Source organism: Dermacentor albipictus, chromosome 7 (assembly GCF_038994185.2).
Source record: "Dermacentor albipictus isolate Rhodes 1998 colony chromosome 7, USDA_Dalb.pri_finalv2, whole genome shotgun sequence".
NCBI lineage: Eukaryota > Metazoa > Arthropoda > Arachnida > Ixodida > Ixodidae > Dermacentor > Dermacentor albipictus.
The window spans coordinates 22,344,263-22,372,109 of record NC_091827.1 but is presented as its reverse complement, the minus strand read 5'-3'; the positions used below and the strand labels follow the sequence as shown (position 1 = coordinate 22,372,109).

The following is a 27,847-nucleotide window of genomic DNA, read 5'->3' as shown; positions in this document are numbered from 1 at the left end:
GAGATCTTATATTCCATATACTTCATTATAGGAAAGCCAGCCTATTCAAACGCTACCTCATTTTAACAAGTTTAGCCTAATATCTACCGCACAATTTGGTGTCTGCAGTGGTTCAGCACAACTCTTTTTTAGAAGAATTTCTTGACTTGAATTTCTTGATCTGTCAAATGATTGAGAACACTAATGTCATCGTCGCTTTGCTTGTCGATTTAAGAAAGCGTCTGAGACTATTATATGAGACAAAGATATGGGTTTTAGAGGCCAATATGTATGTCACGTTTTTCCGAATCACTTTCAATAGAGCTGTCACTGCATGCATCTAAAAAAAAAATTATGTCCCCGGATTGTAAAGAGATCTGGAGGCCTTACGGCCAGTCTTCGTCCTCTTTTGCTCGATATTTACGTTAACAATCTTCAACGAATGAAATAAAATCTAAACTACGTTACGCGCGAATTACGCGGCGCCCTGGTACCATCTGATTCAACCTATCTATACTGAGGGTGCTATAATATGAAATTCCACATTACACTACTTGCTGATTGGTGCTTTAACCAACCCCTCGGGCTTGGGGAAATAACTTAGTCCGCGGGTAGCACGCGGTTCTGTGAACATCTCAGACATGTTTTGCTCTAAGTACGCGGCGTGTGGAGCTCGCAAAGTGTATCGCGAAGTCACCTTTCTCTCAAACGCCCTCCTTTCAACAGAAGGCCCTTTCTTCAATCTCTTCTGGACGCTTTATTTCGTCATCGGACGCTTTATTTCGTCATCGGACGCTTTATTTCATCATTCCCTTAAACAGCTGGTATTGGACGATAGCTGACATCAAGCTGCGGTCGACTATATGGCGTAGATACCGCAGCCGCCGCGGTGTGCCCCCCGAGTCCACTGGCTAAGCGCACTGCGGCTTGCTGAGAACAACCGCGTTTGGCTTAGGTTTAGCGCGTCGTAGGCACCGAAGGCGGAAGTCGTGGCGCCTGCTTGAACATCTAAAATGAAATTTCAACTGCACCCCACGGTGACATTTAGAAGGCGGAGCGTTGTGAGCACGTCCCACTGCGCCATAGGCTTCGCAGTGCAAGGCATTGAAGAAGGAACGTGAGCACAGGGGAGGCTTTTTTAGATTGGCAATAACGCCGCTTCTGCTGAATGCATTGAAGTAATCTTTTGAAACATTTTTCTCGGCAATGTATCTCTGAAATAGACTATTTTCACTTCAAATGCCTTTCTCCACTTTGATACAGAGAGGTTCAGGTCCCCTTTACGAAGTACTTGAAATCACAGGTTAAAGAAAGCAATTAACGTAAATGTGTACCTTGCCTTCAACAAACTGTATCATCATCTGTTACACCATCCTTACTGAAAAAAACCCGTAATCCCTATAACTCCTATATCCAATAAAATCATATGACATGCAGAAAAAAACAGGTTTTTCTATGGGATTCTGTATGTTTCATATCGGATTATTGGATAGAGGAGTTATGGGGCATATGGGATTTTCAATAGGAATTGTTTAGGTATATTCCTGCTTTATTATACTTCGCAATTTTCTTTCATTTTTCACGCCTTTCTTTTTCTCACATCTGACAATATTGTGCTGTTTCGAGGCTTATATATAGTGCCTACGCTGTGCTGTGCAGGGCCCAGCCGCGCACATGAGCACTAGTTCTTATGCGAACTGGTTGTTACATTGTAGAGATGTTATGGGAAACATTAAACTTCTAATTACCTCCTGTAAACGTGGCAGCTAGCGAGCAGGGATGAAATTGGTAGAGCAGCCGACCGATTCACTAGTACATTTCGAGTCAAGACGCAAAACTGTGCGGCCACCACCGGGCCGCAGCTCACGATCGTAGCCCGGATACTGCGCGTTGTGGTTGTGCCATCCTCCAGCGCGTCCGCTCGTACGCGTAAGCACGTGGACGCGACGAGAGAAAAAAAACGAGCTCGGAAATGGCGCTCACTTTGCAGCCACCACGAACCGATGTTCCTAGACCTCAGCACCGTCTGCCAGCCGGAAAAGGACGGCGGGGAGCTAGCGGTTCCTCCTCTGTCCTCTCCTTCCTCACGTGGCCCTGGCAGCGGTGACGGCACCAAGTGAGGGTGCTTGCCACCGCCGTGGAGTAGCCGGCCGACTCGGGCCATACGGTGATCATTTCCCCGTCTCTGGTGCCGGCGTCTCTGGTGCAGGCGGCTGCGTCGTCGGTCTTCACCGCGGCTACTCCGTGGCTTCGATGGCAGCGCCATCTCTCGGTTGCCACGTAGGAGTGGTGGGCAGGGACGGGTGGTCAAGCGCGCAAGCAATACAGCGAGAAGCAAGCGTCCTCCAGGCGGCTGCACCACACCTGTGGCACGCTCGGAGACCGCAGGACATGTGACCGGCTGAGCTTAAAGTGCGAAAATCGGTGCTTTATGTAGTTCGATGAAGCGCGTTACTGGCTATGTGCGCGCGGTGCATAGTGCGTAGTTTCGTTTTGCTGCTTTCTATGTCCTTTTCTTGTGAATCGTTTTTGTCGTTGTTGCTAGTGTATCTTGATGACCAATATGATTTTTACAAAACGCCCAGCTTTTCTGGCTACGTCTGTTTCCTGACACTCGTTGAGGTTGTGCTTTAAGGCTCCTTCTATCAGACCTGATATCATGAAGAACGAAAACGCCGACCAAGAATAGAAATATTTCTTTCTTAGTCGGCGTTTCCTTTTCTCATCGTGGCTCTTCCCGTCCAGACGGGATTTCAGACCTGAGATATGCTAAGGAGACAAGACCAGCACAGCATAGAACTCGCGAACACAGTGTGAAAACGCGCATGGCGCTGAGTTTATACATTATTTGTCGGCGATACAAAGCCACTCTTCAGCATCCTGCAGGTCAATCTATAATTAAAGAAACGCTGTGCTAAATCGCAAATGCTGTTTGTACAGGTGATTTATGCATCTTGGCCGACACAATTTCCGCGAACAAATAGAATCAGGAAGTGAATATTGCGGAAAATTTGCTAACTTATTTTAGTTTCACAATCAATGTATATGCTTGCATCACAAACTCGAAGATTGGCTTATTCGAGGCAAACTGTAGTTTGCACTTTTGAAGCGCTTGTGTTCTCACATGTTGATCATAAAATCCTAACGCTCATTGAATTATTTCGAATTCAAAGGCGGGAGTCTTTTTACGAAGGGAAAAGCCTGCCCCGAATTGTGACGTGGCTAGTTTTGTATAGCACGGCAGTCTAGAAGCCGGGTGGAGCCGAAAGCGGCTGCGTTCCTGCTCTCGGCTGGCAAAAAGTAGTTGAAAACACGTCGAAACAACACGACTGAGTTTAATGCACATCACCGTGCATCACCGTATCTGTAGTATTTCGTGTTCCACGCGTTTGTTGTTCATCACACAGCTCCTGTTAATTTGTTATTGCCACTAAATGCATAGCTTTACTGTATTTAAAATAAGTCACAGACCTGCGCAACACACGCAGCCCATTCACTGCGTAGTTTTGAGGAACGATTCCAGAGAAGTTCCATTTTGGGCAGCACGCAGTAGAGGGTCTTCGCTGCGAAGCCTCTTCGCTTCGTTTTTAGTTGAACGATCTGAACTGTCAGTCCGGTGTCGACGGCGAGCTACGGCTCGTGCTGCTGTCTGCACAGCGGTCTGCTGGGCCCGACGTTTCCTCGCTGCAGCTGCGAGCACGGATTGTGGGGCGGTGAGTTAAAAGTGATGTGGGTTAGTCTCCTGCCCCATCGTCGCAACATTTAGCACAGTAAAATGCCGCTAGGCTCACGACTATGGTACTGCAAGCTCGTTTGAGATGCTTAATTACGGCACGTATGGTTGAGGGAAAGTCTTTCCCTCCCGCTACACCCATCGCTATGGTAATCGTATTACCACCACATCATGCGAAGAGTGCCGCTAATGCACGACAGATAGCTATAAAATTTGCCTCGACCACCGAGAGCTTTGAGGTTTCAATGAACTATCGAGATTTCACGGTGTTCCTTGCATGCGGAAAGGCATTGACATTGTTACGGAACACCGAGAACAAATCGCCGGGCACCGGCGATTGCCGAGCGAGTGGCCATTGCCCTGGCCATGCTGGACGGCGAAAGACGTCATCTACAGCGACTCGAGGCCGGCAGTCGGAGATTTCGAGGGCGTCGTCGTCTACGAGCAAGCTCTCCGCGTGCTCCAGAGTAGTGGCGGCAACGGTAACAAGCACCACGCACTAATCTAGTTTCCCGCAAACGTTGTACACGTCGTGGGCGCTCCCCCCAACCTCAACGAGTCTGCCCACGAGGCCGCACGCTGGCTAAGCGACGGCACCGATTCCGGGCAACGGCTCGGCCGCAACGAGGTTGCGGAGACGCGCCCACTACGTACAACGAAATTACCGAGCGTTTTCACCTCGCGCGAAGAGTGTGTCCACCCCCTCACCACAAACTTAATTGGCCTGAGGCTCTTGCGCTCAGACTACTGCAGACGGAGACGTTCTCTAATCTCAGCACCGTGCACGCAATTTGTCCCGAGGTGCTCCCTAACGACGCTTGCCCCGCATGCGGGTACGTAACCACGCCATCGTACATGCTCTGGAAGTGCAAGGCAACGTACACTAGCCGCGATACTGCTTCGGCCAGGTGGGAGGCGGCCCTCCGCAGCCCGCTTCTAGTCGACCAACTCTGGGCCGTCTAGCAGGCCCACGGAGCGGGCGACTCGCTTGGCCTGACTGTCCCAACGTGGGAGTCGCCCGCTGCGCGCTAACGCACGCCTTGCAGTACCTCGATAAAGTTTTTCAACCAACCAGCCAACCAACCAACCAACCAACCAACCAACCAACCAGCCAGCCAGCCAACCACGAACAAAACTGCCACGTGGTGTTGAAACCTTCTGTGTTTCGGCTAAACATTTTTTCTTTTTTTCACTTCAAGGAGCCATTCTGCCGTGTGCGTTTGTTGAAAGATTTGAGTGAACAATGTACTTTTTTTTTTCATTTTGTAAAGTTGAATTCTCACTGCCAAATGAATTGCTGGTCTTTTGTACTCGGATGAATATCACGTGCGCACTGCATGCTGAGCTGAATGACAACATAGACGAATGCGCAGAAAGCAGACCGATTTTTTTTTTTCGTTCAGCGGACTGAATAAGCGACTCTTCTCTTCTATCGTATTCAACATAGACATAACTTCGTCCCGTATTCACAATAAACCCTTGTATTACATAGAAGAGTGATAGTTTGGGCTAGTTGCTTTTCCATTTTAGAATGTGTTGTACAGCGCAATGCGGGACAGGGGACATAGGAAAATACGAGGACAAGCGCTTACTGCCAGCTAAAATTTTATTGCCTCATACGCGGTGACGCCCCGACACCCTCCGGACGTGACGGTGCGGTAAATGAGTGGGAGTGGGAGGACAGAATGACAACATATAATGACATTACGAAACATTATAGGTTACAGAGGCGCATATTCCCGCGACCTCACGCAAAATTGACAAAAAAGCAGTCTGTCGCATGGCGGCAGTTACAAACTAGGACGTATCCGAATCCTGAGCTCTCGCACATCATATATCCGGATGTATATCCTACCGACAAATGCAAAACATGTGATTCCAGAGCAACTCTCGAGCATATATTATGGGAACGGCGAGGGATAACTAACAATAAAGAAAACACGGCCTCTAGCAGCAGCCTCCGCACGCGCTGGGAAGCCGCGCTGCTCAGCCCCGCCCTCGAATATCAACTATGGGCCGTCCAGGGGGCCGAGGATGCCACCAGGACCCAAGAACTCCTGGCCGTCACCTAGGCGGGGCCTTTGGCCCTCCCCACCAACTCGCAGGGCACTCAATAAAGCTCTTTCCTCCTCCTCCTCATACGCGGTGGTTTATAGAAAAAACAGAGAAAATGACTTAAATATATCTATGTAAAAAAACAATGTAGATGAAAAAATAAAGAATTAAAACATTATAAGGATATATCGTCATCCGCACTGATGCTCTCCAGGCGACGCGGCTTCTGCGACGCGTCAGTCGCAGCCCTGACATATGCCAACAGATCCATCTTCTGGCGGCACGCATCCCGCAGTCAATATCTGTCGAGTGGATCTCACGCGATCTTCTAAGCTTCCAAAGCCGTGCGGATTCTGCGACCCGTCTAACGACCTCTCCATCGTCACCACCTCAACTCTTTCACCTAGATGATGCCACCCTCCTTTTAACAAGAAAGGAGCACCTCCGGCGCCGCACACGTGCTCTCATACCTCCGTGTGCGGTAAACCTTCCCCGCGGTCTTACCCGTGCAGAGGAGGTTGCGCTTCGGAGGATCCGGGTCGGGGTTGCCCTCACTCCTGCCGTGACTAGGAAGTGGCCGCACTTTCGCCCGCTATATCCTCGTCCTGAGTGCCCACTATGCAAGTCGCCAAACGTTGAAGCCGACATCCACCACCTGCTGTGGGTTTGCCCTGCTCTGAAACCGACGAGGCTCCGGCACCTCGCAGCAGCGGGACTCTCGCCGCATAATCTAAGCCATTACACTGCTTGGACGCAGGGACCGCATTATCGATCCCTCTTGGACTTCATTAGGTCAGCAAATCTATTTTCATTCATTTAATCATCCTTGTTCACCCCCATCCCATACCCTTGTATGCCCTGAGGCATTTATCCTCGCATTAAAAAAAAAAATAAGGATGCTATCACCGCTCGCCGTTCGTGCTGCCATTGTCTAAGAATGCCATCTCCCTTCGTGATGCGGTCAGAGGTGGCTTATTCATGCACAATCATACTTCACGAGCCATACTCCACGTGCAAAATTTCAGTCAGTCCTAAAGCTATATATATTACTGTAGAAACCCACCAGCCAATGTGAATGAGCATGTGTTCGAAGTTGTATTCGTGAATTCTTGTAGAAAAACGGTACAGGGCCCAACCACACTTGAAATACGATTTTTTTATTCTACCAGGGATGTTTCTTTTAGGCTGAAATTACGTTAGCAATAATTCTTCTACTGCGAAATATTCAAGATACATTCTACATCAGAAAAACAAGAATAACATTTACATCTTTCAGGTAAATCAATAGGGCATTTGTGATTTCATTGTATATACCTGAATAGACGATGACTCAGCAACGGCAAGAAGAGTTAAAGAAGAAGAACAAGAAGAGCTTGTGCTGAGGTTCGCCGCTCTCTGCAACGTATATCTTGCCAGAGATGAAAAGGACAGATCTACTTGAACCGTGCCGACATGTCATCTCTACCACGAGCCGGAAAATCTCGCAGCTTCCCAAAAAGCTTGGTGATAATAGACCAAGGACAGTGGGACAACCATCAGCCCAACGAGATCAGCGTGCTCAGCTCGAATCGCCAGGGCATCGCGTCAAATCCTCCGCCCCAGCAAGCAAGCGGCCGTCGTTCCGTCGTGCTTCCGAGGCGCAGAAATATGCGGAAACGCCGCACAATGAGCCAGCTTGGATTGATGGCGGCAAGCGCTTGGAAAGCTGCGTTGGCATCGCAGCCGGCGCTTCTGGTAAGGCGAAGCCTTCCGACAAAATGCTGCAACAGCGAAGGAGACGCCCAACTAGAGAAACAGAGGATCTGCGTTTTCAGCCAATAACAGGTGCTGGTGTCCGCACATCTTTGCCGATTCCTCAAGGTCAAGGAGGTACTGCGCATCGTCAGTCTGCCGCAGCAACAGCCAGTCGGAGGTCGTCAAAGTACGAACGACCAAGAAACAATGTGGCACAGGTGGCTGCCGACATCAAGCCCGCTCCAAGGGAGAGGCCACCAGACCATCACCATCGCCAGCGGCTGGCAGCCGCACCGACCCCTGTCCGTCATTTCCCACCTCCTAGACCATTTAGCAGGGGCACGCCGGCTCTGCCTCTAACATCGGCAAGATTTCCAACCAAAGTGACCAATGTCAACAAAGAAATGCCTGCAGGGCCAGCATCAGGGCTTCCACTCAGAAAGGCTGACCTTTTACTCCCGCTAGGCGAGACGGTTAAGGCCGTAGGTGCCACCATAGAGACAAACCCCGGCCCCCCGAAGGCTCTGCAAAACAATTCCACCAAACCCGCACGGCTGTCTCCACCAAAATCCACGAAAACAGCGCGGTCCCGAGCAGTCTCCTTTTCAGCAAAACCCACCGACGTCGCCAAGGCGATGCCTCGCCAAGCCTACGTTCTTTACGATTCGAAGGAACGAGGTCAAGCGCCTCAACGGCTGCGACAGCCAGAAGCAGCAAAGACCATCGACATACTCGCTGACATGCGAGGCCTTACAATGCCGCCAGCAGGATGCAACTTTGACCCGTTCAGGCAGCCGTCTGAGCTGGTTGATGGTGTAGGCGCTTCGAACCTGGGTTTCAAGACAACACCGGTTACAAGGTCACACGTTAGAAAGCCGCAGCCCGTGTCATCCTTTCCGGGTCTGGTGCACATGACTGACTTATTCGGTAGCGTGTCAAAGCGATTTGGGAACTTTCCAGAGCCCGAACAGATCTTGGTGATGCAGAGAATTGCTGCGATGTGCGTTATCGTTTTCGCCGCTGCCACAGCGCTGTTTGTTGGCTATTACATCCTATGGGTGCATGAAGAGGCTTTGTTGAGCTCGTACGGTCCACCAGACACCGACCTGCTAAATGCCGACCACAATGATTCATTCTCGGTGTTAAAGTCAGCAATGAGCACGGAAGAGTGGGTCACTCCTGATCCTGTGGATTGAAGTCAAGTGTCATTGCCATGCTCATAACAGACGTCCATGAGTGACGTAACTGCTTGTGCCTCAGCCAGTGGGCGAGAGAGATCGCGCCTTCATAAGGACGCCCGCCTAGCACTCGCCGAACGTGAAAACTTATTTCTATAACTCACGCTATTCTTTTTGTAATATTAAAGTTATATTCAGTGTTAGTTATATTTATTATTTCTTTATTTCAAATTATTACATCAAAATAAGTTGTTATACGATCGTACCCCTCTCCCCTACATTCCACCCTTAACCTCTTTTGTCCAGTTCGTTGCAGTGGGTGAATCCAATTACTTGAGGAAGAAGCCGACAACCCAAAACAAGGTCGTCACGCTCACAGAATGCTGCGCTCGCAGTAAATGAAATGAAAGCCAAAGTAATCGCTGAAATCCGTTGTCTTTCCTTTTCCCCTTTCTTGTACGATTTGTATACGTACAACGTATGTCTTGGGACTAACAAAACAAACAAAAAGGTGCACCAAATAAACATGTGCTGCCTTGAGTGATGCTGATACTTAGACACAGAGCAAATTTGTTTCCTTTATCTAACGCAAATTTACCTCTGTAATATTTGGCTTTGTAATAATCTGTCATTTTGGCCTCCCTGAGCGTCTTGGACATCTCTTGTGACAAATAACAAGTGATATCTAGGAACCAAGAAAGCTGCGTCTTCTTTGCCTTCTCTTGTCATCGTGTTTTCTTCTTGTGCTTTGCCTCAAGTTATGCGGTACCAACTAAACCACCAGTCTGTTCTCTTGAACTTCATAGTAAAATCGTGTTTTGGCACGTAAAGCGCCAGAATTAAAGTCAATTCTGAACATATCTTTTTGAGTATTAACCTCGCCAACCATTCTCTCTTTTGGGATGTCTACGCTGGGATTCAGCCACAGGGACGCTTTTCTCGTCATTTACAATTTTCTAGGGACACGAAAAGATTTTGTTCCATTTCTAGTTCAATCAATGTTTCTTTGTTCGGTGCTCTGCTATGCAAATATTATTTCTGCTATTATTTAGTAATAACACATCTGCAATCTCCTGCTTCTTGGCCAATCCCCTGTAGTATGTAAGTGCCAGTGTTTGGACACAACAACAACAGGAACAACGGAATAAGGACACTGACGGTTGCATGACGACCACAGAATGACGTCAGCGTGATGATGATGACATGACAACGCCTGCGCAGCATATCGAACAGTTACTTTCGTGGGGACCATGAAACGATCGATCACTACTCATTGGCTGAAAAAGATATTCTAATTCGCGAAAAAAAACCTTAGAATCTCCATTGAGTGTTCCCACATTAGACTTAGATGTTCAAAATTAAATGTTCGAAATTGGATATCATTGGGAAACTCGAGCCTTGGGCACAGGGAAAGGAAGGTTGGCGGTGACATCGAGGGTTTTATTTCAGGGTCAATGACATTTCGACGACAAAATCTGAACATAAGGCTGTGTTATCTCTTTACAAGATCTATTTGAATTAGCTGTATTTCTAAATTATTAATTCATTCTAATAAAATGATTAACAGCAATCCGTCGAATAATTCTCAACTACCTATTCACAATTTTTGTTCACACTTTTTTAGATTGTTTTCCATGTTCTTGTGGTAAACTATCCGGTTCTTCACCAGTCCATCCGAGTGGGTATGTGCCATTAATGTATAGGTTCTCCATCCACATCTCCATGCCGGCATTTCGGGAAATGAAAGAGCGGACGAAGCTGCCAGAAATGAACTCCAGTACCGGAAGTTCAAAAGAACATTTTTTACAAAAGCCGACGCTTCAGAAATGGCAAAAAAATATACCTATCAAGAAAAAGACCGCATCTTGAATCTGCCGCTTCACCAAGATAACTGCCTGCCTTCATTGACCCAGAAATGAGACTGAAAATTCCACGACCACCTCCTCGACACTTAGAGACATTTTACCATCGTCTTCGACTGAACGTGGCATACACGAACAATTATCTGTACCGCATAGGACTTACCACTAACCCATACTGTGATAACTGTCGCAAATTAGAGACAATTGAGCACATATTACTAGAATGCCCCGCGTACAGCGACGATAGACATTTTTTTGAGCACCAACTGGACATGATTCGCCACGAATCGTTAACGTTACCGAGTATCTTAGGTCCAATGCCCGGCCCTTCAAAACAGCGACGGGTTTTGGATTTCATGTTCAAATACCTGACAGAAATTGGTCTAATAGGAAAGCTTTAAAATTGCACACTTCCTGTATAAAAAGCCTAAATTTACCCGCCATGTCACCTGTAAATATTAGTATCAGGTCCACTCAGACATTTCATACTTATTTTTATCCTCTTTTTCTCCCTCTCTTCCGGAATCTTTTAATTCCATTCCCCATCCCTATATAGAGTAGCATGCCAGCGGTTATATACGCGCCGCCAAAATTTTCTGTTTTTCTAATAAAGAGCCGTCTCTCTCTCTCTCTCTCTCTCTCTCTCCAACTGCGCTTACTGCACCAGTTATTTTCTCGTTTTGACATTCTTTAGATATATTCAAGGGTAGATATTTGATACAAAATGTGCTTGAGATATATTTCTTCGTACATGTATCAACTCTGCATAAGCCCATGACTAACAGTAAGGCTAAGTGCTCTGACGAAATGTTCAACTGATACTGTATGTATCGTTCGAATGAATAAAACATTCACTCATTCATTCATTCAACTGAAAGAACCAGTTGACAAGTCCAATGCAATGGCTTGGAGCTCATCGTGCCATTACGTCGTGTGATTACTTCATCTAGAGGTGTCGGAAACTAAGCGCTCCTAAATTCCGCGGTATAAAGGATTCAAACCAAATTCAACGAGAAAGCAAAAAAATGAGCTGTCGAAGTGCGTAGCTGTCGCCGCCTTAGCCTACGAATGCCGTGACTGTTGGCGGGCTAACATGCGCGACATCGAGGCATGCGATAAGGACGCTGGTTTCATGTTCAACCGAAGGCGAGGCGTAAACAGCCGTGTCACTCTTGGGCGTCGGCTAAAGGTGTGACAGTTGCGCTTTTCGGCATTTAAGTTTTGGTTTTTCTCGGCGAAATTGAGCGGAATTCATCACACTGCAAAAACGTAAAGAATATTTTTCCTTCTTACCTAATGATTATGGTGGAGCGGATGGATGTATGATGGACGACAACGAAGATGTGGGAGTATATTAAACTTATACAAATATGCCTGATCGCAAAGGAAGACTGGCTGCTATTGCGTGGTAATGTAGGATGCAAATCAGTATTATTTGCGGATGGACTTTTAACAGACTCATCAACGAATGACGGGACAGCGTCCATATTTAATTTGTTGCAGTTGGCGCGCGCATGGAGATTCAAGGCCGTGAACATCGATCTCAGTCAGCAAAGTGCTCGTGAGATGCATTGTAGTGGACGGAATGGTTAAACCGAACATTGTATTCACGTGCGAAAAGTAAACCACTTCTGCCATGAACATTCAAGCTGAGCTGCCCTCGAATATACGATTGTTTTTAAGTATCAAATGCAAACGTGTACTGTCCATTGGAAATTCAATCTCTTAGTTCTCAAATTTTATGCACGTACTTGCTCACTCCATTCGTTCGAACGAATTCTGCCCGCCAGAGAGTATAAATAACCTGCGCAACACGAATTTTCGTAGAGAGCAAAACTTTTAATTTTTTCCTGGTATCTTGATATTGAGGACCCTGAATGCTGTCTTCGTATCGCATATAAACAATGTTGCAAGTCAGCGCCGCGCGTTTATTTCATTTCATGCTCCTGTCTTCTGCGTTGCGCTCGTTTCGTCGGCATTAAGCACATCGTTCTATGCATCTCAAGTCTGCTGACACGAGTCCCACTGGGTGCAACCGGTATAGATGTCGAGAGACAGGTGTAGCAAAGACGCGGGGCGTTCGAGACAAATTCTCGGAGCCATCAAGGATACAGTAGCAACAACAGCAAAGAATGACTGGTAAGAGGAGAAGAGTGAAAGCAACAGAAAGAAAATTGACAGTCAATTTAGCACACGCCGAAGAGGGTGGAGGCCAAAGCGTGCGCGCTCAAGAGACATTCATTAAATTATTTGAAATTCTCATTCGAATGCGTTGTTGCTTATTGTTTTCTACCATCAGATGTCGTGGGTTCGAGTGCCTTTACTGGTGCTACCATAACTATGCCTTAATTACCTTCGCCCTAATGAACACCAAATTTCGGGGCTCCGGTGCCTTAATAAACGCGATATTAGTTAACTGTGACTTATTAACCTTCTACTTAAACCAAGAGGTTGTTAGTTCAACTGTCACATAATCTCGTGGGTGCGACTCCCATCAAAGGTCGTGAGTTCAAGTGCCTTAATTAGCTTTATATTATTTACGTATGCCTTAATTAACTTCGTCTTAACACCAAAGATCGTGGGTTCGACTTCCACATGAGCTCGAGGGTTCGACTCCCACCGAACGTCGTGTGTTCAGGTGCCTGAAATAACTCTATCTTAATTTGCCTTTTTTTTTGCATGATGAGTGGCATCGGAGCCAACTATGGAAGAAGATGACGACGAACGAGCAGTGACACGAATGCGAGTATGAGCCACTTAAGACTAATGCTTTAGATATCTATGCATTATACGCAGCGCGATTGAGAATCGCTCGCAGATTCGCAGCGTGATTATGCGAGCGCTCTGTCACGAGCCCTTGGGTCGACGCTCTGTCAGCTCAGTCGGTTTAATGTGCTGCAGTCTTTTAGTGCAGGACTGGTATGGCGGGACTCTGCCATACCAGTTCGGATGACTGTCTGGACGACGTCTGCCTTGCTCGCCTCTTGCTCGCTCTCTCGCTCGCTTCCCGCCCATCCCATGCCCACTGCTTATTCGTAGCGACCAAAAGATGTGCGCCACCGTTTGAGCCCATGGCCAGTAAATCACCAGGGGGAGTATTCTTCAAGAGTGCACCTAGTGGATGCAGCTCTACGAGAGGAGGAGACGACCGGACCTAGCCAATCAGCAGAGGACGAAATGGACAGACCACTATATATAGGTGGACTCTTACAGAATGCCCCCTCCCCCCCCCCGGTTTCAAACGTAAAATTTATTTCGCGTCCTTTCCTCAAATATGCATCAATTATTTGTCATCCCTTCCAGATAATCCTCACCATTCTAGTCTAAGCCATCCAGAATAAAACAGCGATCAATAAACAGCGCTCAAGATGCCGCCGCTCGCAATGCGCAGAAAATTCGCTAGATTCTCACGACTTGCTTTCATGACTTGCTGCACCATAATGCTGTAATGCAATTCTCCTTCGTTTGTGAAAATTGTGATCTTTGTGTTACCCACTGTGCAGTGCCACTTTGGGGCCCTTAGGGCATGTAAATAATAAAATAAATAACATAATCAATCAATCAATCAATCAATCATTCATTTCTTTATTTTCACACAGGTCAAAATACAGAAAGTGGAGACAAAAAGCTGCTCTAAGGCAAGCTTGGCTGCGTCCCCAACTCCTTTACTAGGCAGCTTTTTCAACAGCTCTACATCAATTGGTCAGTCAAAGTAGAAACAATTCGCAGCGGATGTCATTTTTCTACAGAAGATGACAGTGTTTCATACAACTCTAATCACAAATACGAAGAACAAATCCTCGCATGAAAGCACAATTCGTGATCTAAAAGATGAGAGTGACGCGTTCTTACGTCCTTGTGATTGCCAAGGACGCTGGCGATGCTGCCGTCCAGTTCAGCGATCGCGACATAATCCCCATCTTGGCCGTACGTTGCTCTTCAATGACGACGGCAAGCAGCCTCATTTGCGGCCAAGTGCGGCGGCCAGTGACATGCCCTGACTGCTGGATAAGAGGACGACCCGCCAGTTATGCGACGTCGCGTGCCGGGTGGCCGATGGTGCGGAGATCTGCACGTATCCTCCAGCGCCTTTTCCGGACTGCAGAACCAGAGGCAGAGCCGCCAGTTTTGTTTGTGCCGTTTTCCGGGCGGCCGATGGTCCTGAGATCTGGGCGCAGCAGTCAGTGCCATTCCCGGACTGCAGGACTAGAAGAAGACCCACCAGTTCAGCCATGTCATATTCCTGGCGGCCGATGGTGCCGAGGTCTGGGCACACCAGCAGGCGCCATTCCCGGACTGCAGGGCAAGAACCAGACCCGCCAGTACTGCGATGTCGTTTTCCGGGTGGCCGACGGGGCCGAGGTCTGGGCACACCAGCAGGCGCCATTCCCGGACTGCAGGGCAAGAGGCAGACCCGCCAGTTCTGCGATGTCGTTTTCCGGGTGGCCGATGGGGCCGAGATCTGGGCACACCAGCAGGCGCCATTCCCAGACGGCAGGGCAAGAACCAGACCCGCCAGTACTGCGATGTCGTTTTCCGGGTGGCCGACGGGGCCGAGGTCTGGGCGCACCAGCAGGCGCCATTCCCGGACTGCAGGGCAAGAGGCAGACCCGCCAGTTCTGCGATGTCGTTTTCCGGGTGGCCGATGGGGCCGAGGTCTGGGCGCACCAGCAGGCGAGGTCTGGGCGCACCAGCAGGCGCCATTCCCGGACGGCAGGGCAAGAACCAGACCCGCCAGTACTGCGATGTCGTTTTCCGGGTGGCCGACGGGGCCGAGGTCTGGGCGCACCAGCAGGCGCCATTCCCGGACTGCAGGGCAAGAGGCAGACCCGCCAGTTCTGCGATGTCGTTTTCCGGGTGGCCGATGGGGCCGAGATCTGGGCACACCAGCAGGCGCCATTCCCAGACGGCAGGGCAAGAACCAGACCCGCCAGTACTGCGATGTCGTTTTCCGGGTGGCCGACGGGGCCGAGGTCTGGGCACACCAGCAGGCGCCATTCCCGGACTGCAGGGCAAGAGCCAGACCCGCCAGTTCTGCGATGTCGTTTTCCGGGTGGCCGACGGGGCCGAGGTCTGGGCACACCAGCAGGCGCCATTCCCGGACTGCAGGGCAAGAGCCAGACCCGCCAGTTCTGCGATGTCGTTTTCCGGGTGGCCGATGGGGCCGAGGTCTGGGCACACCAGCAGGCGCCATACCCGGACTGCAGGGCAAGAGCCAGACCCGCCAGTTCTGCGATGTCGTTTTCCGGGTGGCCGACGGGGCCGAGGTCTGGGCACACCAGCAGGCGCCATTCCCGGACTGCAGGGCAAGAGGCAGACCCGCCAGTTCTGCGATGTCGTTTTCCGGGTGGCCGATGGGGCCGAGATCTGGGCACACCAGCAGGCGCCATTCCCAGACGGCAGGGCAAGAACCAGACCCGCCAGTACTGCGATGTCGTTTTCCGGGTGGCCGACGGGGCCGAGGTCTGGGCGCACCAGCAGGCGCCATTCCCGGACTGCAGGGCAAGAGGCAGACCCGCCAGTTCTGCGATGTCGTTTTCCGGGTGGCCGATGGGGCCGAGATCTGGGCACACCAGCAGGCGCCATTCCCAGACGGCAGGACAAGAACCAGACCCGCCAGTACTGCGATGTCGTTTTCCGGGTGGCCGACGGGGCCGAGGTCTGGGCACACCAGCAGGCGCCATTCCCGGACTGCAGGGCAAGAGCCAGACCCGCCAGTTCTGCGATGTCGTTTTCCGGGTGGCCGACGGGGCCGAGGTCTGGGCACACCAGCAGGCGCCATTCCCGGACTGCAGGGCAAGAGCCAGACCCGCCAGTTCTGCGATGTCGTTTTCCGGGTGGCCGACGGGGCCGAGGTCTGGGCACACCAGCAGGCGCCATTCCCGGACTGCAGGGCAAGAGGCAGACCCGCCAGTTCTGCGATGTCGTTTTCCGGGTGGCCGATGGGGCCGAGATCTGGGCACACCAGCAGGCGCCATTCCCAGACGGCAGGGCAAGAACCAGACCCGCCAGTACTGCGATGTCGTTTTCCGGGTGGCCGACGGGGCCGAGGTCTGGGCGCACCAGCAGGCGCCATTCCCGGACTGCAGGGCAAGAGGCAGACCCGCCAGTTCTGCGATGTCGTTTTCCGGGTGGCCGATGGGGCCGAGATCTGGGCACACCAGCAGGCGCCATTCCCAGACGGCAGGACAAGAACCAGACCCGCCAGTACTGCGATGTCGTTTTCCGGGTGGCCGACGGGGCCGAGGTCTGGGCACACCAGCAGGCGCCATTCCCGGACTGCAGGGCAAGAGCCAGACCCGCCAGTTCTGCGATGTCGTTTTCCGGGTGGCCGACGGGGCCGAGGTCTGGGCACACCAGCAGGCGCCATTCCCGGACTGCAGGGCAAGAGCCAGACCCGCCAGTTCTGCGATGTCGTTTTCCGGGTGGCCGACGGGGCCGAGGTCTGGGCACACCAGCAGGCGCCATTCCCGGACTGCAGGGCAAGAGCCAGACCCGCCAGTTCTGCGATGTCGTTTTCCGGGTGGCCGACGGGGCCGAGGTCTGGGCACACCAGCAGGCGCCATTCCCGGACTGCAGGGCAAGAGCCAGACCCGCCAGTTCTGCGATGTCGTTTTCCGGGTGGCCGATGAGGCCGAGATCTGGGCACACCAGCAGGCGCCATTCCCAGACGGCAGGGCAAGAACCAGACCCGCCAGTACTGCGATGTCGTTTTCCGGGTGGCCGACGGGGCCGAGGTCTGGGCACACCAGCAGGCGCCATTCCCGGACTGCAGGGCAAGAGCCAGACCCGCCAGTTCTGCGATGTCGTTTTCCGGGTGGCCGACGGGGCCGAGGTCTGGGCGCACCAGCAGGCGCCATTCCCGGACTGCAGGGCAAGAGGCAGACCCGCCAGTTCTGCGATGTCGTTTTCCGGGTGGCCGATGGGGCCGAGATCTGGGCACACCAGCAGGCGCCATTCCCAGACGGCAGGGCAAGAACCAGACCCGCCAGTACTGCGATGTCGTTTTCCGGGTGGCCGACGGGGCCGAGGTCTGGGCGCACCAGCAGGCGCCATTCCCGGACTGCAGGGCAAGAGGCAGACCCGCCAGTTCTGCGATGTCGTTTTCCGGGTGGCCGATGGGGCCGAGATCTGGGCACACCAGCAGGCGCCATTCCCAGACGGCAGGACAAGAACCAGACCCGCCAGTACTGCGATGTCGTTTTCCGGGTGGCCGACGGGGCCGAGGTCTGGGCACACCAGCAGGCGCCATTCCCGGACTGCAGGGCAAGAGCCAGACCCGCCAGTTCTGCGATGTCGTTTTCCGGGTGGCCGACGGGGCCGAGGTCTGGGCACACCAGCAGGCGCCATTCCCGGACTGCAGGGCAAGAGCCAGACCCGCCAGTTCTGCGATGTCGTTTTCCGGGTGGCCGACGGGGCCGAGGTCTGGGCACACCAGCAGGCGCCATTCCCGGACTGCAGGGCAAGAGCCAGACCCGCCAGTTCTGCGATGTCGTTTTCCGGGTGGCCGACGGGGCCGAGGTCTGGGCACACCAGCAGGCGCCATTCCCGGACTGCAGGGCAAGAGGCAGACCCGCCAGTTCTGCGATGTCGTTTTCCGGGTGGCCGATGGGGCCGAGATCTGGGCACACCAGCAGGCGCCATTCCCAGACGGCAGGGCAAGAACCAGACCCGCCAGTACTGCGATGTCGTTTTCCGGGTGGCCGACGGGGCCGAGGTCTGGGCGCACCAGCAGGCGCCATTCCCGGACTGCAGGGCAAGAGGCAGACCCGCCAGTTCTGCGATGTCGTTTTCCGGGTGGCCGATGGGGCCGAGATCTGGGCACACCAGCAGGCGCCATTCCCAGACGGCAGGACAAGAACCAGACCCGCCAGTACTGCGATGTCGTTTTCCGGGTGGCCGACGGGGCCGAGGTCTGGGCACACCAGCAGGCGCCATTCCCGGACTGCAGGGCAAGAGCCAGACCCGCCAGTTCTGCGATGTCGTTTTCCGGGTGGCCGACGGGGCCGAGGTCTGGGCACACCAGCAGGCGCCATTCCCGGACTGCAGGGCAAGAGCCAGACCCGCCAGTTCTGCGATGTCGTTTTCCGGGTGGCCGACGGGGCCGAGGTCTGGGCACACCAGCAGGCGCCATTCCCGGACTGCAGGGCAAGAGCCAGACCCGCCAGTTCTGCGATGTCGTTTTCCGGGTGGCCGACGGGGCCGAGGTCTGGGCACACCAGCAGGCGCCATTCCCGGACTGCAGGGCAAGAGCCAGACCCGCCAGTTCTGCGATGTCGTTTTCCGGGTGGCCGACGGGGCCGAGGTCTGGGCACACCAGCAGGCGCCATTCCCAGACGGCAGGGCAAGAACCAGACCCGCCAGTACTGCGATGTCGTTTTCCGGGTGGCCGACGGGGCCGAGGTCTGGGCACACCAGCAGGCGCCATTCCCGGACTGCAGGGCAAGAGCCAGACCCGCCAGTTCTGCGATGTCGTTTTCCGGGTGGCCGACGGGGCCGAGGTCTGGGCACACCAGCAGGCGCCATTCCCGGACTGCAGGGCAAGAGCCAGACCCGCCAGTTCTGCGATGTTGTTTTCCGGGTGGCCGATGGGGCCGAGATCTGGGCACACCAGCAGGCGCCATTCCCAGACGGCAGGGCAAGAACCAGACCCGCCAGTACTGCGATGTCGTTTTCCGGGTGGCCGACGGGGCCGAGGTCTGGGCACACCAGCAGGCGCCATTCCCGGACTGCAGGGCAAGAGCCAGACCCGCCAGTTCTGCGATGTCGTTTTCCGGGTGGCCGACGGGGCCGAGGTCTGGGCACACCAGCAGGCGCCATTCCCGGACTGCAGGGCAAGAGCCAGACCCGCCAGTTCTGCGATGTCGTTTTCCGGGTGGCCGATGGGTGGCCGACCGGACCAACGCAATTTACAGTGATTCGTGAACAGTTCTGCGTATGGGCAGGCCGTGTAAGCTTGATGATCTTAGCCTGTCAGAGAGCACCAAGAGACGCTGCGTACACTTTTCGAGGCAGTTACCGTGTGACCAACGGCCGTATTTTCCCCGAATGCGTTTACATGCTGTTTTATGAGTGGCGCGATTCGCCAGCGGCTTATGTGCTGGCACGATCCGACGCCTACTGACATCAATTTCATACGTTTGTACGAACGGGCGATAGAATACCTACCCGGCAATGAACCTTCACCCAATTTTCCAGATTTCCTGCCTCAGGAGCGTTGTTAAAGTTGGCATTGTCAGTAATATAAATTTAAAACAGGTGTACACGATGAGCATCAAAATTACCTCACGTCACTCTAGATTTAACAGACTTTCAGAATTGCGTTACTCATAGCACAGATAAAATCGCTGGGGCATGAGAACAGAAATGGTGGCGGTCAATGGTAAAGTTGGTTAAAGCACGAGTATTGATCCGCGCTTTAAACATTTGAAGGAACACAAATTGATTCAGATATGCCGTGCTGCTGGCGGTGGCCGTCATTGTACAACGACATCAGCTTGTTGACCACCGTGACGTCATGATATGAAATGAAACTTATTGCAAGAATGCCGGCACAACACCCGTCAGTTGTATTCTTGTGTACAGAAGCGCGGATAACGTTAAGAGGGTGCACTCACGTGATGGTAGATGGTGAAAAGCACACGAGCGCCAGGAACTTGGTGAGTTAAGCCTTCCTCTCGGTGTCGTCGGTGGATATCCACTTCACAATGGCGCAGAACGTGTCCTCCAACCCGTTGGGCGCGTCCAGACTGTAGGCTTCGGCGATGGCGCGTCACTAATCTTGCGTCAGAGTCGGGAAATGGAAATGGTTCTTCCCCACCTACGTCACGTAAATAAATCCTCTTCCGCTGTTTAAAAAGCGCCGCTCATTGACATTGCCAACAATCATACTATTACCTGCAGCACGAAGTTGCATACAGAACACACGAGAGGAAACTTTCGCTGTGATCGCTCAGCAAACATGCGGAGTTATAGCTAGTCCACCGAATTGTAACTCGCGGCGAGCTGCGCCACATGCACTGGCTATGTGCCACTTTTCAATGCACCTTTTTTACGCTAACTTGGGTGTCTGGCTATGCCCCACTAGGCATGTGTCGCACATCAATGAAGAAACAAAATGCGAACAGGATACACGCATCTCGGAGGCAACGCGCAGTTTTCTGCATGGCGCCGTTCGCATGCGCAGCATTTTCCATTGGAAGCAATACATCATCAGCAGGGAAAAGGCTGCCACGACTGGATCTGTTACGTGAATAGGTAACTCTACAATGAAGATATCAAAATTTTAGAGGTAGATAGGTATGATCAAGGAAATATGGGCAAAATGCTACAGCCTGCATGTAATAATGTTCGTATATATGAAGCAGGCTAGGTGACTGTTCATATCCCTATTTCGAAAGGGATATCAAATAATAATTATATAGTTATAATAATGATCATCATCATCTAAGCGCGCGAGAGGACTCCGGCAACAATACACGCCTCATACACGACGCGTATCTCGGCGATGGCACGCACCGCTAAACCACAAGACTCGGTCACCGATGGATGGCACAGCCAGTGCAAGAACAAACGCAAGAGATGAGCCGGGCCGCAGTGCACGCCTAACACGTGATGCATTCCGGTAGTGGCAATACTGTGTATAGCTACATTCCGTGCTTGCTAATCGCATAAACATCGACATCAACTCGTGAGAGGGCTTGTGCGGATATTTTTTTCATGCTTCACCGCAACACATCTTTGATGCATTATTGCCGTACGCAATTACATTGTGGTGAAGCGTAATACATCTATCATTATGGAACGCTTAATTAGGGACACATTTCATGCGAGCTCTGCAACACCATCAGCTGTCGCCGTTTATCGACAAGGAGCTATCCGGACGGCAGGAAACATTTGTTAAGCAAGAGGAAATGCATACCTTAATACCAGCCAGGAACAACATTATATGAGCACTCACACCTGATCCTCACCAAAGGGTAAATACTCCAACAGACATATCAACACTGCACAAATTCTATGAGAAAGAACGGCCACTTCCATTGCTTCACTCAAAACCTCAACTAAACGCAACGCCCTCCACCGTGTGGTTGACTTACGCCACATCTACCGTAAATCAGCCAACTGTACCGGGCATATTACATCGAAATGGTAATGATCTAAATGTCTCGACATGAAGGCAAATAACCGGGTAGTGTATAGTTCGTCCAGGCAGAATTACCGCTTTGTCTCTCACCGGCTCATATCAAGGAAAGCGCGAAATTACAAGCTGCCATCGTCGTGGTTCGCGACCACCGGTATCGCCATCTAACCCGCGTCCTCTGCCCATGGTCTATACAACAGTGACTGATTATAGTGAGCTGGAAAGTGGTCGGACGTGCTTCCAGCAACGCTCCTCCACTGTCTGCGACTAACCTTGAGTTTCTCGACGAATTAGAGCCCCTTGGAGCACCTTGACCAATGTTCTCGAGGGACGGGAGTGTGGTAGACGGAGTCGGCGAGCAGCCCAACCACGCGGATGCTCGGGGTCCACTCGGTCTTTTGCTTCTGCTCGGCAGGGGTGCGTTGCCTGGCGACAGTGAAGAGCGCGTTGTAGCCAGAATTCCTGCGCATACGAAAGGACCGACATCGACAACAGTCATACGAAATCTGGCAAATTGCTTAACCGCAGCAGCGGTTAACGGTAGGGCCTCTTGCGGACATACGGTATGAAAACACAATGGAAACGTCTAAGTGATGCAAAAATAAAAGATTACATAAATACGCAGGTAACTCGCTCTACATGCCTTATGTAAAATGGGAGCAGTGCACCTAAAATCGCCGCAGGCTCTTGTTCTTCAATGCACGTGCCTCGTGACATCGGCTCGAGCTCTTCGTGCATTCCATCGTCGTCGTCGTTTTCTTTCATCGGCCGCGAACCGCGAAACCTCTGTGATAATGATGATAATGAAACTCTGTCATGGCTCGTACCCACTAAGGGGGATAGGCCAATACGCGGGTGGCAGGAGGTATGCTATGGTATAAAAAACTTTATTCAGGTCCTTCAGGTCGCGCTAATTTCCTAGCCCAAAGCGGGCCGCACCCAAAATCGGGACTGAAACGCCTAGCCTCTTCGCCGTATGGCTGGCCCGATGGACTGCCCATGTCTCTGGTTCTAGTTCGATGCTACGGAGAGCCTCGTCCCAACGCTCTTTGGTGTTGTCCTTCTCACTGTGACTGTAAGGATTCAGTTGAAATCTTTCCGTTGACCTTCTGCACAGAAGACGACGCTCCGACGACTGTTCTTCGTTGTCGGTATGACCATGGAAGCACGACTACACAACCGAAGCCGCGTTTGCCGGAAACGCTAGTGTTAAAGGTGGCGTCTGCAATGGAACATGCGCGACGCCTTGTACGGAAATGTTGTCTACAATGTGTCTTCTGCTGCTTTTTCTGGAATGTAACTTTCGTGATATTTGTTTGTGTAGCTGCGTTATTCATAGTTTCCTACAAATATCTGTAGGCGACATTATGGTGACGTCGTTGGTCGCTGTGGAAGCTCTAGCTGTGGCATTCTGCCGCTGAGGAGGAGGATGAGGGCTTCATTCCCAGCAGCGATGGCCGCATGCGGCTATTGCTGAGCAGACGACGCACCGCAGATGAGCAGATCTAGATTGTCGCCATGTCTGCGTCATGCAGTTGTCTTCACCCCATTGTCTTAATACTCTAGTCAATAATTTAATTGTCTTGATGCCGTTGCAGTGTCATTGTCATCACTCCGTCATCATCATACAAACTTGGTCTTTCCAACAACGTCATTTTTTCTTCGTCAATTCATCGTATTCTTTCCATCGCCGTCATACAGTAGGCCTAACTTGCCAAGCGAGTGTCGTAGCAAAGTAGATCGGCACCACGGGCAGTGTATGTCGCATATGAGCGAAGCAATGGAAGTATCACCATGATGAGTCTTGCAACGACAGTCCCACACATCTTCACTCTCGCTTTCTTCGCGCTGTTTAATGCGCTACGAATAAAACGACATGAATGTGTTTCTTCGTCGTCAGCGCACCATATTCGTGTCCAGTAACATAATCAAACTGATTTGAAGAGCTGCTAAAAATACTTTTGGCGTGCTATTCAAATGTATCCCGCTAGTAATCATTAGCCCTTTTGTTGGAAAGCATATATTTGCTCCTAGAGCAGCACCTTCTAGAGACATAAATTTGTGCATGTATGTAACTGCGACAAATATTAATGCTCTTACTTTTTTGTCTACATTTCGAAAGAAGTTAGTCCAATTCTTAGAAAATGTTTGAAATCGCTTATGTAAATATTAAAGAGTACATGTAGGCGATGCATAAATATTACCAAAGCAAGCCTACTTTACTTATTGTATTCGATTTTTTTTTTCGCGCTTTGCGTTTCCTAAGTTACGCTACCAGAATTTCGCACATTATACGCGGTTTCAGTTTGGCAACTTGCATGTCGCAGTAACGTGTTTTTATCGCTGATCTCAGTAAGGTTGGAGTGTTAGTCGCTGAAAAATTATCTGGGATTTGAGGTTGTTATAAAACCTGAAGCAATCACACTCTTACATGCTCTGGCAAGTTCATAATAAATGTATACCAGCGGAGGAATCCACAGCTTTTCGATCAATCTAGGCTAACTGCAACTTTTTTACGAAACGCAAACCATGGATTTAATAAAACCTGCTTTAGAAGCAAAGCTCCCCATGGCGCCCATGCATTCTAATAGATAACCTCAAGGGTGCTACTTGTTGCTATTCTGGGCAGGCGCGCAAGCGCAGACATCGACATGAGGTTAATAATAATAATAATAATAATAATAATAATAATAATAATAATACGAAGAAGAAGAAGAAGAACCGTTAGGGCTTGGCCAAACATTCGTATATGTGGAAGAAATCTTGGGGATGACAAAGAAGAAAACGTCACGTCCAGGTTGAGCGCGCTGTCACGTGCTTCGCGTGCGTTCAGAAGAAGAAGAGGCACGGGTCCAGGTAAGTCACGGTTCTACGGGCTCTCTTGCTTTCTTTAAGGCTCGAACATTCTGATAGTATTCACCTGCATTCCGGGCTTCTTTTGAATATTCAACCTGTTTCTACGTTGTTGTTCGCAGCTACGGCGATCAGTTCCTGCTGGAATCATCTAGACACCCGTCAGCACAACAGGCCAGGCTATACGACGCTTGAATCTCATTCAACGCACTCAACGGGAGTAGGTAAATGCTGTAACCAAACCTATTTATAAGCATACGTAGTTGCCTTTTTATTGTGTTAGCATTAGGAGTGTCAAAGTGGAAACAAATAGATGTTTGTGGAGCGTGGGAAGCCTGTCATGTGGAGGAAGCCTGTATGAGAGAGACAGATTGCAACTGGCGGTGTAATGCTCCGGACCATCGTCAATTGCACTTCGCTCCTCCAAGAGGCTGTACCTGTGTCGAGTGAGCTCTTGACAACTCTTCGTGATGGAATTTAACGCGGTTGCAATCATCAATCGATGACCTCGAAGAGATGCGATAATACTAACGCATGTCTCTCGAATTTGCCGCTAAATCACCACTGAATCAATACGCATAATTTATTCTCCGAAAAAAAAGCTCGTTATCGCTCAAGTAGTTCATATAATTAGTGGGTACCAGAGCTGCTTATTGTAAAGGTAATAACGTAGCGTCTGATCAGCTTTAATTTTTGCTGTATTTCATGTGGCAGCAGCGAACACGTTACAGCGATGCATCGAGGCAGTGTACTGGCAGAGAAGCGCCAGTCGTCTACTTCACTTTGTCACGCACTAGCTTGCTACACAAACATCAGAACGTAGAAACAGTATTTCGGATGATACAGGGAGGTATGTGGAACAATTCGCCGGATAAGTGGCCAATCCACTGGAACACAGCTCCACCTATTATAGTTTGTGTATTTAAATAGTAAGGATGTCGATATGCGGAAGACCATTCTGTATTACTTTGATATTATGTGAGAATTCGTTCCACTGTAGTAAGTCTAAATATTGGAAAGAATTTTCTAGTTATAGCTGAAACTTAAGTGAACGAGATTAAGAATGCAGGTGCCACTGACTAACACGTGTATTAAAATGACGTCACGTATGTCATATGCTTCCGCTATGCCGCTGGAGATAAGCTGATGATGATAACGCGCAACCTCTCATTGCGCTGGTTGTACTACAAAATGGCGACCTCTATGGCATCAGTGCGTATCTCCTATAGTTGCATTTTCGTTACAAAGCTAGTGCATCGGCTGCCTTATAATCCACGTTTTACACTGCGCAGCACGAGTACTTCGACGAGGTGCCTCGTTCCCGCAGTAGCGTCAAGGCGTTTCCGTGGCATGACAAAGACGCATGGACGCCTTTATATGGTGAGTCCATCTCTGCCCGAAGCTTCCTTCCCGTTTTCTTCCCCCATATTTTTAATCAATCCTCAACTCGAAAGTTCTTCCTCCACTCTGCCGAGTTGAGACCAGCGCCAACCCACGACTGATTGATGATCATGCTACGCTTCTCCAAAAATTGACGCGGAATGTCAATGAAGCTCAATGACCACTTCTGTCGTGGGGCAGCGGTGCGATGTCCATTCTCCAGTCGAAGTGGAGTGTCGAGTGGAGAGATGTTCTAGAATACGAGAGGTAATTGCTCGATGCCTTAGTGACCCCTTGCAGAATATCCCGAATGTTATGAATATGGAGCCTGCAGTCAAACCTAGGCGTCTAGAATTTCGCTCGATAATGAACTTTTTTATGCCATTTGAGCGCATACCGCAAGCGACAAAGACCGTTGCAACCGTAACTACCGAATTCCCTGGCTAGGTTTAAATCTAAATACCTGTGTTATTATTCCGCGCGCTTGCGTTTACATTCAGGTGCGCAATCGATAGCTGCGGCAGTAGACGGCAACCACGGTTTCAGACAAAACTGTTCGCGCAAACCTTACCAAGAAGACAAGCGTCTCGCATCCAGAACGACCATCATAATTAGCATGAGTACTAATTATTGGTACTCGCTTTTGCGTCGATCACGATTTCACGGCGACGCTTCTCCTTTCGCGATAATTTACCGTTTCATATATATGTGCTGCTAAAATTTCGACTCCTGAGTGGACCTATTAGACGTGTTCATTCGCTCGTGTCTAACGGTGCATTACAGGAGCCAGCGTCCGCCATCGTCGACGCTTCGCGCGTTCGTGCTGCACAGCTTCGTGGTGCTCGTCGTGACGGCGCTGCTCCTGGCCACCGTGTTCACCATGAACCTTGCGCGCATCGAGGAAGGTCGGTACAGGAGAGTGCTTACACAAACCAATGCGCACTTTTAACGCGACAGCGTCAAGGAGTTCGTGTCGCAGAAAAGCCGGTGTCGTCGGTGTTGGCGGCGTTGGCCGTGCGCGATAAATCCCAGCAGGCACTTCATGAATAAAAAACAACTTGCAAGATGGGCTGAGTGGGAATGAAACCAGGGCCTCCGGAGTGTGAGACGGAGACACTACCACTCAGCCATGAGTTCGATGCTTCAAAGTGGTACAAAAGCGCGTCTAGTGAATGCGGTGTTGCCTTAGAAACGAGCTGTTTCTAAGGCTCAGGCGTGCGCCGCTTGCTCAGGCGCACATTTCGTTGCCGCGCCGAACGCTGCGTTGCTCGACGCTCACCGCGTCCGATGCGGGGCGCGTAGTCGCTGCGCCGTACCCCATTGTCTTACACCCCTTGGCGGGTCGACGGGAACGCTGTCGTGTTCCACTATTGAAGGCGAAGCTTAAGCGTCCTCCAATTTTTTGTTCAATCGGGTTTGTAAACAAGAAGGCATAGTAGGCGCAGAAATTGCATATACTGCGTTGAGAATTCGTTGTTTTCTGCTTCGCCACTCAAAGCAGCAATCTTCATAAATTATCGATAACGGTCGAACAAAGGGAACACTCAATTAAGTCGGAACCAACGTTTTGACAGAGGTATTGTCTTCACCAGGGTGACGGCTCAATATATTGTAGTAACGAATAGTGGTCGTTGTAAAGAAAACGAGTCGTTCTTGCAAAGAACGTTCGATTCAGCGTGGTTTCTCTTGGCCGATTTTGGTCGCACATGTTTTCTCTTAATATTTCCAGAACAGTTTGTGCACTATTGTCAATCTTCCTTGTCATGGAAATGATCGTTAGTAAAGATTATATATTAGCAAGAGGGGAATGTGACGACAGCGCCGTCATGTGTTCGTCACGTCACGTTTCCAAATATTTTACAGTCTCAAGGGTCGCGGCTAATCAGCGCAGCATCGTGAGGTAGTTGAAGTTATGACTTGAAAATGACCA

General features: G+C 50.6%; 2 protein-coding genes and 1 long non-coding RNA gene across 5 annotated transcripts in view; 2 read left to right on the top strand and 1 right to left on the bottom strand.

Moving 5' to 3' along the window:
• LOC135915662 (kelch-like protein 10) overlaps window positions 1-2,561 on the top strand; it is a 42,511-nt gene extending 39,950 nt beyond the window's left edge. The window contains exon 16 of the mRNA XM_070521312.1: window positions 1,970-2,561. Within this exon, the coding sequence (XP_070377413.1) occupies window positions 1,970-1,992 (23 nt within the window). The 3' untranslated portion in view covers window positions 1,993-2,561. The remainder of the gene's footprint in view (window positions 1-1,969) is intronic.
• A 16,481-nt stretch (window positions 2,562-19,042) lies between these two features.
• LOC135915676 (uncharacterized) lies at window positions 19,043-22,405 on the bottom strand. 3 transcript variants are annotated; one of them, XR_011507341.1, is made up of 4 exons: window positions 22,328-22,405; window positions 21,957-22,146; window positions 20,159-20,361; window positions 19,043-19,368 (listed from the first exon to the last, which is right to left on the bottom strand). It is a non-coding gene; the product is annotated as an uncharacterized lncRNA (long non-coding RNA). The 3 variants fall into 3 exon arrangements; XR_011507342.1 differs by lacking the exon at window positions 19,043-19,368 and adding an exon at window positions 19,376-19,511; XR_011507340.1 differs by lacking the exon at window positions 19,043-19,368 and having other exon boundaries at window positions 19,397-20,361.
• A 2,111-nt stretch (window positions 22,406-24,516) lies between these two features.
• The window catches only part of LOC135915675 (neprilysin-1-like), a 32,743-nt gene continuing 29,412 nt past the window's right edge, over window positions 24,517-27,847 (top strand). The window contains exons 1-4 of the mRNA XM_070521172.1: window positions 24,517-24,540; window positions 24,660-24,761; window positions 25,830-25,917; window positions 26,701-26,822. Coding sequence (XP_070377273.1) covers window positions 25,901-25,917; window positions 26,701-26,822 — 139 coding nt within the window. The 5' untranslated portion in view covers window positions 24,517-24,540; window positions 24,660-24,761; window positions 25,830-25,900. The remainder of the gene's footprint in view (window positions 24,541-24,659; window positions 24,762-25,829; window positions 25,918-26,700; window positions 26,823-27,847) is intronic.